Raw genomic sequence first — 13,568 nt, 5'->3', positions numbered from 1 at the left:
AAAAATAGGCATCCGTATTAGAAACCTATCTCAATTTCCCTTTTCGCACTTTTTTCCGTTTCTTCTCTCATCCCTATATCACCAGTTATACACAATGGAAGAATCTAATTCTAATCTGCAAGACGATCGCGGTGTTTCTGTTTCAAGTTCCAACCCTTCTGCTAGAGTACAATTACCAATCGAGCTGATTAGCAACATCTGGCGCCATTTAAGCTTGCAAGATCGTGTCAAGATTCAACAAGTTTCAAAGCTATGGCGTGAATATAGTTGTGATACTATAGATCTCTGGAAAGATGCATTGTATCTGAGAGATGATCTCACCAAGGCAGATATTTGCAAAGATATTCGAGCCTTATCACATGTAGGGAGATGGACGGGAATGAAATTTTGCAGTCTGACCATTTCTCTTCAGTATTCAACATTTGGACAAATTAAAGCTTCAAGAACATTTTTTAACTTGCTACCTGCTATGGATGTCAAAAATTTGATAATCACTTCAAAAGCTACGCAAATCTTTGCTACAAGAGGATCGGGGAAAAAAGGTTCATTAGAGTTATCTGTTCTTGTACACCATTTGAGGTCGTTGCAAGGTCCAACTGTCATTGATGACACTTTCAAAGCTTGGGGATCTGCTATGAAAGATCTCGAGCTTACAAACAAGACGATATGGAATCTGGCGTATTTCAATGCTATCTCAAATTGCTCAAAATTACGCTGTTTGATATTGCAATTCGACTGCAAGATTTTATTTCACTTTTCGAAAGACATGCCTATCAGTCAATGCAAGTTAGACATCCTGAGCATCCGCAACAACGAAGATGATTCTTTTCCTATCTCAAGGCATGAGCAGTCTGAAGCAGTGTGTGATATGGTTAGAGAAGCTCGCGTGATCGATTTGATCGATTATCCTTCCTTACGTTGCGACAGTATGCTACAAAAGCTTCTATCTGCAGCATCCAAAACTATTGAGTATCTCACCATCAGCATCTCTGCACTAGCTTCAACAACACCAAGTGTACCCACCATCAACTTCTCTTATCAATCTTCAGCTACAACAAGCGTACCGGAAACGCTTGTCATCGATCTACCGAAGCTCAAGCATCTGTGGCTTTCCAGCAAATGTGTAGAACCTACCATAGAGCTCAATTGCCCAAATCTCGAATCTTTAAGGGTGAGCCGTATGGAGGTTTTCAAATACTTTACAAGGATCCCTTCGATTAGGATGCTCTTTATCGGACGTACACAAAGTTCATTGAACGACTTTGATTGGAATGTTCTCAGTCAAATCGGAGGTGATCGACTGCATACTCTATATTTGTATAGCGACTGTATGCCTGCATTAGACTTCTTCAAACTTTTTCAAGCCGAGATGTTTCCGCATTTACGGAAAATTGTCGTTTTGGCCTCAAGTGAAAAAAGTTCAAGGATCAAGATCGAATCATTCTATGATTTAACACCAAAGCAGCTTCTTCGATCTCGTAGGGTTGATTCACTCATCTGGCAATTCGCAAGCGATGACGTTTTTCCTGGCTTTTCAACTCAAGATTTTGTGAGAGAGCACTTTGCAGAATACTTTAATTGTCTTAGATCAGATGATTCAATCAAGTATTCGGCTAGAATTATGGGAGATTTTGTACAGATGAGAACAGAATTCGACAAGATGAAACACTTTCAAGAATTTCTCCAAAGAAGCTAAGGTAGCCATTCGAATAGTCTTCCACTCATAGTTCATTGACTGTAAATCTCACTAAGCGTCTGTGATTCTTCATTCACTTTGTCACAAGCCTATGTAAACTAATTTGATTGTACGTGACGAGAAAAAGATTGTTGAGAATACTGTTTAGCAGGATGGTCAATTCTTTCCGCAAGAAAAGGTGACGAATTCGTGATGAAAGTGGTAACTGCCGCATCGAATACGCTTCAGTACCTCTCTATTGAAATATGGATTGAGGATTTGACGGTTGAGCGTGGGATCCTTGGCATCAATCTCGGAAAGCTGAAGCACCTTCACTTTTCCGTCATCGGTGGAAAACGGACGCCGTGCAAACTCAAATGCACCAATCTAGAATCTCTAAGATTGAAAAGCATAGACGATTTACGGTTCTTTTCAGCTCTTCCATCACTGAAGACATTCTTTTTCGAGGAGGCAGGCACATTTTACAACGATTCGGTTTGCGAGCGTTTGACAAATCTTGCGGCCGACAAATTGCATACACTCTACGTTTACAGTTCTCAAATATCTGAAACAACATTTTTCGGTCTCTTCTCGAAAACCGGTCAGCTCCAACATTTGCAAAAGATCGTAGTTCTAGCCAATAATGGTTGGTCAAGGATGTTGAATCACGATGCATTCTACAAATTCTCCTTGAGTCAAGGTGTTCGAAAAATTGCCTCTTTGACATGGCAAGGTACAGGAAGCCAAGATTTCCCTCATCCAACTACTCAAGATCTCATCCGTGAGCACTTTGCAACCGAATTCAATTGCATCCAGCAACAGCAAAAAGGCAAATTATCCAAATTTTCGTATGACATCATGGGGGATTTTGTCGAACATAGATCAGTGATTGACAAGATGGAATTCTTCAAAAACTTCCTCAAGGAGAAGTTTGAAAGTCAAAGCGCCTAGCAGCATTGGAGCGAGTCAGATCTTTTCCAATTAGATTCCGAGAAGTGTTTGGTTGATTCATCAAGCTCAAACTAGCATCCCAGTATTACCCCATGTACAAGTACTAAGAATGAATGAATTGTAATCAATGAACTGTTTGAAGTAACGCTGAGGTTGATCAGATTGCACACAATGTATGCGGACGTCAAGACGACGCGCTGCGCTGCACAAAATTGAGCATTTATTCTTGCGACTCAGCGCAGCGCAACAATCTTCCCTTTACACTCCATCAATTACTGCTACTCCTTGCAAAGGCACATTTATCACTCCTAACATGGATGCGTCAAGCGTTTCCATGGAGCCTTCTTCAACAGAACAGATTGAAGAAAACAATCCGTCTCCTTCAAGCTCACTGCAGCTTCCAATGAAAGTGGTAGAGCAAATCTGGGGATATTTGAGCATCAGAGATCGTGTCAATGTTCAGGGTGTTTCAAAAGCATGGCGTGATCATAGCCGGACAAACGCATACATTTGGAAAAATATGCTTCATTTAGAAAATGACGATCAGCATGACAGACCAGATATTTGCAGAGATATGCGAATCTTATTGCACGCTGGAAAATGGACAAAGATGAATTTCTCCAGCCTTGCCATTTCACTTCAAACATCAACAAAAGAACAGATTCAAGCGTCTAAGCACCTTCTTGATCTTTTGCCTCAAATGAAAGTACAAAATTTGGTAATCACTTCAAAGACCAGCGCAATTTTTGATTGTTTGTCTAATATGCGTCAACAAAATACACTTCACGAATTTGAAAGTATTTCGGGTCTCTATTGCTTGCCCGAAACGGAAAGAGAGGAATGTATCGACTTTCTTTACGCCAGGATGGAAGCGCTCGATCTTGAAGATTATCCCATAGTTTGGACGCTGCTCGAATCTCGTTTGAAGAAAGCAAAAGCAAGTCAGGATCGAGCCCTTTTCAAAGCTGTTTCAAAGTGCTCAAGATTACGTTCATTGATCTTAGATGTAGACTGCGACGTATTGTCTGATCTTTCGCAAGATATGCCAATCAGCCAATGCAAGTTAGACATTCTCAGCGTTCAGAATACGACTGGTGAGCCGGCTTCTTTCTTGATTACTAAACATTACCAATCAAAGTATGCTATGGTCAAGAAAGCTCGTGTTATTGATTTGGTAGACTACGAGAAGATAAAGTGCAAGAAAATGCTATCCAAGATCTTATCTGAAGCATCTCAAACGCTTGAATATTTCTCTGTCAACTTGGACACTCCATCTTTAGGAGATGAGTGTGATCGACCAAACTGCGACTGTATCACAGATAGTGTCGCAAGGATTGCTAAGCTTCCAAATTTATTCTTTCTTTGGATGAATGTCGAAAGCTCAAAGAAACCTGCAGCCAAGCTCAGATGTCCCAAGCTCAAATTTCTGAGGACGAATACCATGCAAAGTATGCACTTCTTTACCGAGATTCCATCAATTGAGACACTGTTTATTACTGGCACACAAAGTATGGATGGTGACTCATGGACTTTACTTTCAAACATTGCAGCAGACCGATTACATACGTTGTACATTTACAGCGATTGTCTATTGGAAGCACAATTTTTCGACTTTTTCCTTCAAGCCGAAAAGTATCCGCATTTGCGAAAAATCGTCGTGTTGGCTTCATTGGATCCTTTGTTCAGATTGAGGATCAATAATTTTTACAATTTGAGTGCAACACAGCTCTACAGCGTTCGCAAAATTGATACATTAATCTGGCAATGCGCAAAAGAGGATGAATACCCTGGCATTGACACTCGAGACTATATGCGAGAGCATTTCTCACCTAATTTCAGGTGTGTCAAGCAGGTATCAGATGATCCGATCAACGAGATGGAGTATTCGACTGAGTTAATGGGAGAATTTGTTCGATGCAAATTGATTGACAAGATGAATCACTTTCAGCAATTCCTCCAAAGGGAACATCAAGCTTGGCCATTCATCAATCCAGATAGCGCTATCAGTAGTGATACTCTAGCAGATCTTTTTGCGGACGCACAGATCGCGGGAGATAGCTTGGCTCGTGCTAGTTCACCTTGTGAGAGCTTCTATTTCTACGAAGAAGATGAGCAAGACAGCAACGATTTTTCTTTGGATTCAAATTCTGACGAGGCAATTTAAATGCAGTCACCCATGAAAGGTAAGTTCGTACATACTGTTCATATACCTACTTTTCGATACATATACCCCTTCCTTCGAGTCACATCACTGTATTCCTAAAAGATCAGTATCCCACTTGTAAACTTCTGTATAACAATGTCACTCTTATTCCCATATGCACCCCGGAACTGAGACGTCGAGGCTGTGCTGTTGAACAATAGATCGGGATAAAATTGGTGGCGCTAGCACAACGCTAATATGAAACCGCTATCTTGGGTCAATTCTAGAAGCATGTGTCATTTAAGCTAAGGTTCTCTCTGGCAGGTGGCCTTGTCTTTTACCATCATCATCACAATACATAGCAATGAATCAATCACTATCAGAGAAAGACGACCGATACAGGCTTACGAAGGATCGTCGTTCTATTCATGACAGAATATACATGACATTATCCACAAAAGTGGTTCACGCGCAATCATTCATCGTTCGTTTAATCCTTGTCGTTATCGGGGTCATTGTCACATATGCATTTTTGCAAGAGATTTTGCGAATACGTGATTCTCTAAGGCTGTACAGTTCATACGACTCATATGAGAGAGGGCTGAATGAGCTCAAGCTGAACGATCCTGCACCTCTGAATGCACAAGGATCAGAAGTCTTGCCTAGCCGAATAGCATCAGCTTGTCGAATCGGTGAAAGGAACATCGAGCCAATCAAAGTATTCAAAGCACCTCAACACCATCCAACTCCCGCAGTAGGCTCAGGTGACCTCTTCAATCTGGACAAGTGTACTACTTATGCCGAACGATACCGTCCTTACGATGATGACGCACTTCAAATGACCTACTTGCAAGGATATCGTTCTCTTGCAGAGCAACCTGGTCGGAATTCCTGGGAAAGAGAGGGGAGAATGATTGCGAAATTGATTGAAACAAATACCAAAGCTGAAGTCAATGGAGGATACCACGATTGGGCAAAGACTGTCGAGCAGTGCCGAGGCCAAGGTGCGATAGCTAAACGTGCTCTCATCCTTCGCGCTTATGAGAATTACATATGGGGCTTGGATGATATTCGCAACGTTCGTGCATTGATAGTTGAGTTGACTATGAATCCTGAGCCAAAAGATCGATATGATGTTCATCTATTGCTCGAAGTTCATACGAGAAATTCATCTTATGCAATGTCGGAAAAGGAACGAACGGCCATTTTACAAAGAAGCATTCCAAGAGAATTTTGGTCATTGACCACACTTTGGAGTGAGGAAGAATTGACTTGGTTGTACCCGAATTTGCCCGGTCAGTTCTTGAATCACATGATACCGACAAACTCGTATCGATCTTGCTTCATGCCTGTGCAAGTCTTCTCCAAGAATCATCCCCAATACGACTTCATTTGGAACTGGGAGATGGACACCCGAAGTACGCAAGAATACTCAGAAACGCTTGAGAGGATTGGCTCTTACGCCAAGCGAGCTCCAATCGATCAGCTACTGGAACATCAAAGCCGCTGGAATATCCCAGCATCATCAACAAATGCTAATCGATTTGACATTAATGGAGAAGAAGCTGATTTGATCACTTTGAATCCTTTCTTCAATACAAATAATAGCGGGTACTATTGGGCGTACGATTTCCAAAGTGAGTAAGATCATACCAACCTGATGATGATCATAAGAAGTAGAGACACTCACCATTTTTGCCCTTGCTCCTCTAATAGAATTCCCAAAAGACACTTTGCAAAGATCCTCAATCGGAAAGAACGTTCGATTCTCCAAACGATTATTGAAAGCAATGAGTGATGCAAATGCAGAAGAAAGAATGTCCGCTCATTGTGAGAATTATGCTGCAACGATGCTGGTGCACAAAGCTCGATCCGAAATGCAAGAGAAGTGGAAAGGCGTTTATGTTCCTCATCCGATCTATACCCGTCGTGTTTGGCCAGAAGACAAGCTGTCAAAAGCTGTCAATCGAGATGACGTTTATCGAAAGGTGAACGAAAGAGTTTTGAGAGAGTTCAGCTTTTACTATGACGGTGCACATGCGAAAGACATTTATGTTGCCTGGAGAAATAATAGCAATGCATGCAGAGCGCCAAGTCTTTTGCATCCGATCAAACGGCAGCCATGAGAAGCAAATGCCGAATTCACAGCCAGTCGCATCGATAGAAATGGTGAATGTTCCAACCTTGAAAGGCAAAGACGAATCATTAATTCCAAAGCAGGCTTTGACAATATTCGCAGCCCACCCATGAGGGTGATACAGATCAACTGATCTTTGACGAAATGAATTTTGGCTCGCGATTCCGTTGCCGTCATTGACAAAGAACAGGCGCCGAAGCATTTCGATGGTCCGCAAAGGCAATTCCAATAAGACGGATCGGAAGAAGAAATTTTACCAAGGCGTTTTATTCATTGACCGACACATTCTCATTCTCTTCGCCGTATATTCTTGTGTGCTCAGTATTTGCTCAGCAGATTTGTACTTCTATCTCGCCTATTCTATTCTGCTCAATTCGCTTCAAGCTTGCAAGCGAGCAGTTTCATTCTCCGTCGAACATCAGCCCCCGGCTCGTTCATCTTGAGCAACTTGCCTGTTCAGGATGTGCATACACAAGGAACAAAGGAAGAATGGAAATACTTAGCACATTGACAGTCTTGCAGAAAATCATTTCCTTGTCACTCTCCTTCCTCCCAAACACCCACACCTTTTTCCTTCAATCCACTCTAGACCATCTCCTCCATTCGTTCAAGATGTCATCAAAATTGCCGATGGAGCTTTGGGAAAAGATTTGGGAGTCTTTGAATGTTCCGGATCGGGTCATGGTTCAACGTGTGTGCAAAGATTGGCATGGCTACAGCATTGCATCCAAAAGGCTGTGGAAAGATATGCTGCACATTCGTGATGATCAGTCGGTAAATGCAGATACCAAGCTAGATTATTCCATCTTGAAACAAATCACCGGTTGGACAGATGATATGCATTTTGATCAATTATCCATCACACTTCGTTGTGATACTGCTCAACAGTCTAATGCAAGCTTCAACTTTCTGGAAATGTTGCCTTCTACGGAAGTACGTGATCTCGTGCTTGGCTCTGGTGAAATTGGAAACGACTCACAACTGAGCAATTGGACTAGATTGTATGGCGTGCGGATGGAAAAGATCCAGCAATGCATGAATATGCGTTCCTTGATCATGAATTTGCCGGCAGGAAGCATGCCACGCTTAGCAACAAAGGTCAATGTAACGCCAACACCATTGGAGATCTTAAGTATTTCCATGAAGAGGGAGCATTATCATGGCCCATTTGTACAGGAACTGCAAGGCATCAGAATCGCTTCTAGCTTCCAAGAAAGCGATGCTATCCGTCAAGTTGTAAAAGGAGCTCGAGCAATTGACTTGATAGAGTCCCAAGATCAAATTTGCGATCGGTTCACTATCAGTTTTCTTGGCCTTGCTGCTAGTACTTTGGAATACCTGACGATTAATATTGTGTCAGCAACTGCTTTCGAACCCAGCTTACTACCTTCTGAGACAACGATCATTCATTTCCCCAATCTTCGTTTCTTCGCTTTGGAGGCAGACGATTTACGTAAAGATGCTGTGAAATTCAATTGCCCGAATTTGCAATCCTTGCAGGTAAGTCATGTGCCAAATTTGGAGATTTTCAAGCCATGTCCTCCTTTGCAATCGTTGTACATTAAAGGCAAACCGAACGACGAAAGTGAGTATTGGAAATTTCTGGAACTCATTCCAAATGAGAATCTCCGAAATATGTTCGTTAGGACAAGCCCTTACTTGTTTTGCACAATTGTCAATCAAGTACACAACAAGTCTGCTTTGCCTAATCTCCAAAAGCTAGTCGTGATCGGACCGATTCCATCGTTGAGCGAGCAAGCCATTTTGGCGTTATATGGTCCTTCTTCTTCCATCAAGCACAAGCTCCGTAAGCTGATTTGGCAGTGCGTGGGTATGTCAAGAGAGGATGAGAACAAGGAAAAGAACGGATTAGAATTCATTTTGAAGTACGTTGCCGAGAAGTTCATCCGATACAATGTCAACCCCGACTTTCCAGATCTGGCAACTTATCAATTCTCGCCCACAATTTTGGAAGAATTTGCAGAGTACCGCAATGTGATGGAGAAGAGAAAGTTGTTCTTTGACGGAAATGTGATCAGAAAGGATTTCCTTTTCAGCCGCTCAACGACTAGCCAAACTTGACAATTTTGAAGCAAGTCGATCTGACAGGGCAAAATCGTTGATTAGTCATAGATGATATGTATTGTAGAGCCGCAGGCGTTGAATTCAATGACAGAAAGTTACCACAATAAAGAGCTTGTGCGTGACTGCTTGAGTCTTTGCAATATTTGAGGAGGAATGAGGAATGAAAGACCGCGCGCGCGCCCCGATACAATGAATGCGTACAACAAAATCAATTTCCTCTTCAGCCGAAATTGCAAATATTCGAGGGAGTTGCGTCTTGACATCATACTTCATAGCAAAATGAGCCGCTCATCAAAGCGGTTCAAGCTTCCCAAGCCACCATCGCGAGGCGATGCAAAACCTCTTGAGCCCAAATCGGTGAAGAATTCTGCAAGTATGAACAAAACTTTACCATTGGAAATTTGCGCAATCATTTGGGAATATTTGGATGTATGCGATCGCGTCAAAGTGTAAAGAGTGTGCAAAAGCTGGATGTATTATAGTCGAGCTACGCCAAAGCTTTGGAGGAACATGCTGTATATCCGTAGAGATGATTCGATTCGACCGGATATATCCCAAGACCTACAAATACTATCACGGATCAAGACATGGTCCAAGAATGTTGAATTCAATCAGCTTGCTGTTGTTCTACAGTTAAACCGGAGTGCAGAGCTACGAGCTAGTGAGCTCTTCCTGAAAAGTCTAGAAAATTCAGGTGTATGTGATCTTGTTCTTGGTCACGATGGATCAAGTCTATACGCTACCTCCGACTTAAATCGCCGGCTCAGTACGCGCTTGTGCTCAACCTTGAGATCATTAGTGCTCAGCGCGTACTACTTTGATCGAACTACTGCCTTTCTGCTTCAAAAACTCATGGAAGGATCTCCAGTCTTAGAGATTTTAAGTTTCTCGCCACTATCTGAAATATACCTTAAGGCAAGAAACCCTTCATACCGGACTTCAGCTCGACTACAATGGCATCCAGATGACATCATTGAAGCCCAGAAAGCAATGCGAATTTCAACAAAACTCAGAGCACTTGATTTGCTAGATTTTTGGTCTTTCGAATGCGATCTTCACACAAAAGAATTTCTTCTAGCTGCAGTAAACAAGCTAGAATACCTGACCATAACATTTAAAACGTAAAAAAACGTTAGTTTGACTATAGACTCCAGGCAGATACGTTTTCCTAACCTTCGTTTCTTATCTCTTGATACAGGCGACTTTTCGACCAAGGGATTCGATTTCACTTGTCCAAAGCTACGGTCTTTGCAAATTACTCACCTAAGAGACCTACATTTCTTCAATGATTGCCATTCGCTTCGTTCATTACACATTTTCGACCTTTCAATCCCACTCAATAAGTGCAAGATTCTACGAAGTCAAAAATTGTTACAGCAGCTCCGCAAATTTTACTTCGGCACAAGCGATAAGATGGTATTTTATCACACCGTGCGACATCTCTACTTGAAGTCTCTTTTCCCTTATCTGCAGGAGGTAGTGGTCTATACAAGATCCGAACTGAGCGATAAATGGAGACTGCTGAAAAATGAAAGTGAAAAGGTGGAAAACAAGCACCAAATCGAATCTATGGTTTGGTATCAAATTAATGGGTCAATCACTACGAAACAGCTGGCAGATCCAACAAATACTGACGCAACCCAAGAGGAAGCTGCTCATTCTGTCCTACAAGGCTTCGCTACAAAGTTTATTAAACATACAGTCAAAAACAATTCATTTCTCCGCTCGTTTCAGGTTATGGAAGAATTCACCGTATGCAAAAATGTGATGGAAAAGAGAAAGTTGTTCTTTGATGATAATGGACTCCCACGAAAGAATTTTCTGTGAAAGCATGGCTCTACTGAAGAAGTCTGAAGAGTTTTATTGCTTCACAAACTTGACAAAGCTCGAAACGTAAGCCTGCTTTCGTTGTAAGAAGACTTGACATCCTAGTGCAGCTATCTGTATATCGTCAACAAGTCCACTGAATTACCCATCTCTAGTAATGGTTTCTCGAATGACCTCCTGTATCATATTCACTTAGCCATATTAATGTTGTATCATAAATGTTTCATTGTCGAATAAATTCAGCTTGTGAGCGTGCGCGTCCTTTTCTGCAAACGAAATGAATTTTCCCACATGGCGGTCCGAGTTGAGGAAGCTTCAGCCCACAAACTGCATATTAAACACTTCAATTGCCATAGATTTTTCTCTACGTCCATCTCATCCCCAGCTTATTAGCAACATGATTTCATCTCTACCGTTGGACCTTATTGAGGAGATCTGGATGTATCTTGACATACCAGAACGTGTGAAGGTACAAAGGGTTTGTAAGGCTTGGAGAGATGACAGTCGCCAATCAAAAAAGCTTTGGAAGAATTTGATGTATCTTCGCAAGAATGACGCAACTCGACCAGATCCAATACAAGATCTGGCAATCCTCAGACAAATTCAATCTTGGCAACATGCCAAAATCGATCAATCGGCTACGACTTCAGAAACACGCATTGAAGAAGATGAACTCGAGATCAAATTTAACAAATTGGCTATAGTCTTAACGATAGGGTTACGAGAAGAATTCGATGCAAGTATCGAGCTTTTGAATATAATGTCTAAATCAGGTGCTGAAGACCTTACTGTCGGCTTTGGTGAAAGATTTCCTTCCTTAAGTGGCTGTAAAGATAATAAACGAAAATCCCAATTTAACGCATTGAGAAGGAAACACATTTTCGAATGCAGCAACTTACGTTCGCTTGTTGTGAATGTCTTCAACGATGGCGGCCTCTCTAACTTTCTGCCCAACAAAAACATAGCAATATCTTCTTTGGAGATCTTGAGCGTATCCGGGAGGAAAGAAACCTACTCAGATCTATATGAAACATTTGAATATTCCTGGTGTCTTGACAAGCATATCGAAACACTTCATGGTGTAGTGCAAAAAGCTCGTGCAATTGACTTAAGGGAAAGTGGTATCACTTTTTCCTCTCTTTTCGCAATTAAACTATTAGAACAGGCATCAAGCAAATTGGAATTTCTGACTATCCAATTTAATACACCTCTGGATTTCGTTGGAAAGCAAAGTGATTCAATCACAATCATACATTTTCCCAAACTTCGCTTTTTAAATTTAGAGATACGTGATGCCGGATGGACTGATCTCACTCCAATCAAATTCAAAACTCCTAGTCTGCTTTATTTGCAAATAGATGAAGATTGTGACCTGTCAATGTTTCAAGATTGTTCTCATCTCCATTCATTCTACCTCGAGCAATTTACGGACGCCAAAACGGATATTTTGGACTCTCTAAAGGATAGTATTGCCAGGGAAAGCTTGCACACCCTATACCTTCCTTCATACCAGCTAACGCAAAGTCTGATTCATTCAATTTTCTTCAAAAAAGTTTTCCCCAACTTACAAAAATTGGTTATACTTCAAAAATACCCAAAGAAAAAAAGATTACAAGAATTTTATCACGCATTCGACGATGGCTTTGTCAACAAACCGCTGAAATTGAATACTTTGATCTGGTGCGAGATGCATCTCATGATTGAGAAAGGGCAAATCACATCTTTCATCAAAGAGAATCTAGCTGAAAATTTCATTACAGCACAGATATCGAGTAAACATCCAACATCGTACCAGTACTCGCCCGAACTCATGGGTAATTTTACATCGTACAAGAACGTCATGGAGAAGAGAAGATTATTCTTTGATGAAAATGGGCAACCTCGACGAGATTTTTCCTATGAAGGGCCCTTCATTGAAGATATGGAAGATGTGAAACAGTCCAAATTCGATTTCACAAAATGGTAAATGTTTTCATATCATCTTGTAACATAAATGTAGAATAGTAAGACTGAAGAAATGAAACATCCTTGTACATTTATCTTACTGTCATGTGCATCTGCATCGCCATGAACTGTTTTGCGCTGATCGCCGATGTTAAGCATGATCGTTGTTTGGCTAAGCATGTAATCCAAGTCCCAGCCTAAAGCCGCGGCTTACTGTTTTCCGCGGTTGTTTTAGTAGCCTCATGTAAACGCGCCGGTGTTTGAGTTTTGTGTTGAGTGCAATACACGCGTGTGAGCAGCCACTTTGATGTAAGAATAGGGTCCCGATTAAAGATATCCTTTAAGTCCTTGAATGCCTTGCAGCATAAATGATCAAGTAAGCAATGCAGATTGTTGCATAAATTGTGCATATGTAAGCCTACTGTGCACATAAATCGGAAGAAGGCTAGTGTATGTAGCAAAAATGATCAGATGATGTATTGTTTTCCTTCATTCTTCTCCTCTTCTCCACTCTCAGCCGTTGCAACGAAGCTCAAGCAAAATGCGAATTTATGCACAGTTGCACAGACGGATTACCTACCTAAAATAATCAGGAAGAATGTCAAATTTTATGACCATTTGGTGAATGATAAACATCCGACTGCGAGTGAGCCGTTTAAAGAGAAAAAAAAGATTGATCAGCAATGTTGTACGTTTTGCTTAACGCCGAAGAAGGGCTGCATCTAAAAGGTAAGATCTATTGATATGGAAGCTTAATTATCCTCAAACAAAAAGTACATAAGAGCCCATCATCATCACCTGGATTC

The 13,568-nt window shown here is 41.3% G+C and overlaps 7 protein-coding genes across 7 annotated transcripts; all 7 read left to right on the top strand.

Annotated features, from left to right (window-relative positions):
- Positions 1–94: 94 nt before the first annotated feature.
- On the top strand, positions 95–1,696 carry FA14DRAFT_154120 (uncharacterized protein; the record flags this gene model as incomplete). Its single annotated transcript, XM_025497657.1, has 1 exon — positions 95–1,696. The coding sequence occupies one exon, from the start codon at positions 95–97 to the stop codon at positions 1,694–1,696; it is 1,602 nt and encodes a 533-aa protein (XP_025354971.1).
- Positions 1,697–1,888: 192 nt separating this feature from the next.
- On the top strand, positions 1,889–2,626 carry FA14DRAFT_154119 (uncharacterized protein; the record flags this gene model as incomplete). Its single annotated transcript, XM_025497656.1, has 1 exon — positions 1,889–2,626. One exon carries the CDS (start codon positions 1,889–1,891, stop codon positions 2,624–2,626), a length of 738 nt encoding a protein of 245 aa, XP_025354970.1.
- Positions 2,627–2,896: 270 nt separating this feature from the next.
- Positions 2,897–4,941, top strand: FA14DRAFT_160175 (uncharacterized protein). The gene has a single exon (XM_025498555.1). The coding sequence runs from the start codon at positions 2,940–2,942 to the stop codon at positions 4,788–4,790; it is 1,851 nt and encodes a 616-aa protein (XP_025354969.1). The 5' UTR covers positions 2,897–2,939; the 3' UTR covers positions 4,791–4,941.
- Positions 4,942–5,679: 738 nt separating this feature from the next.
- On the top strand, positions 5,680–6,895 carry FA14DRAFT_121482 (uncharacterized protein; the record flags this gene model as incomplete). Its single annotated transcript, XM_025496467.1, has 2 exons — positions 5,680–6,406; positions 6,486–6,895. The coding sequence occupies 2 exons, from the start codon at positions 5,680–5,682 to the stop codon at positions 6,893–6,895; spliced, it is 1,137 nt and encodes a 378-aa protein (XP_025354968.1).
- Positions 6,896–7,252: 357 nt separating this feature from the next.
- Positions 7,253–9,030, top strand: FA14DRAFT_32685 (uncharacterized protein). The gene has a single exon (XM_025502201.1). It carries the CDS (start codon positions 7,396–7,398, stop codon positions 8,986–8,988), a length of 1,593 nt encoding a protein of 530 aa, XP_025354967.1. The 5' UTR covers positions 7,253–7,395; the 3' UTR covers positions 8,989–9,030.
- Positions 9,031–9,363: 333 nt separating this feature from the next.
- Positions 9,364–10,294, top strand: FA14DRAFT_32680 (uncharacterized protein). Its single transcript, XM_025502200.1, has 2 exons — positions 9,364–10,122; positions 10,190–10,294. The coding sequence occupies exon 1, from the start codon at positions 9,463–9,465 to the stop codon at positions 10,114–10,116; it is 654 nt and encodes a 217-aa protein (XP_025354966.1). The 5' UTR covers positions 9,364–9,462; the 3' UTR covers positions 10,117–10,122; positions 10,190–10,294.
- A 110-nt stretch (positions 10,295–10,404) lies between these two features.
- FA14DRAFT_154115 (uncharacterized protein) lies at positions 10,405–10,818 on the top strand (the record flags this gene model as incomplete). The annotated part of the gene is made up of 1 exon (XM_025497655.1): positions 10,405–10,818. One exon carries the CDS (start codon positions 10,405–10,407, stop codon positions 10,816–10,818), a length of 414 nt encoding a protein of 137 aa, XP_025354965.1.
- Positions 10,819–13,568: the final 2,750 nt, after the last annotated feature.

The sequence above is a fragment of the Meira miltonrushii genome (genome assembly GCF_003144205.1).
Source record: "Meira miltonrushii strain MCA 3882 unplaced genomic scaffold FA14scaffold_2, whole genome shotgun sequence".
NCBI lineage: Eukaryota > Fungi > Basidiomycota > Exobasidiomycetes > Exobasidiales > Brachybasidiaceae > Meira > Meira miltonrushii.
This window is presented reverse-complemented; position numbering and strand designations above follow the sequence as displayed.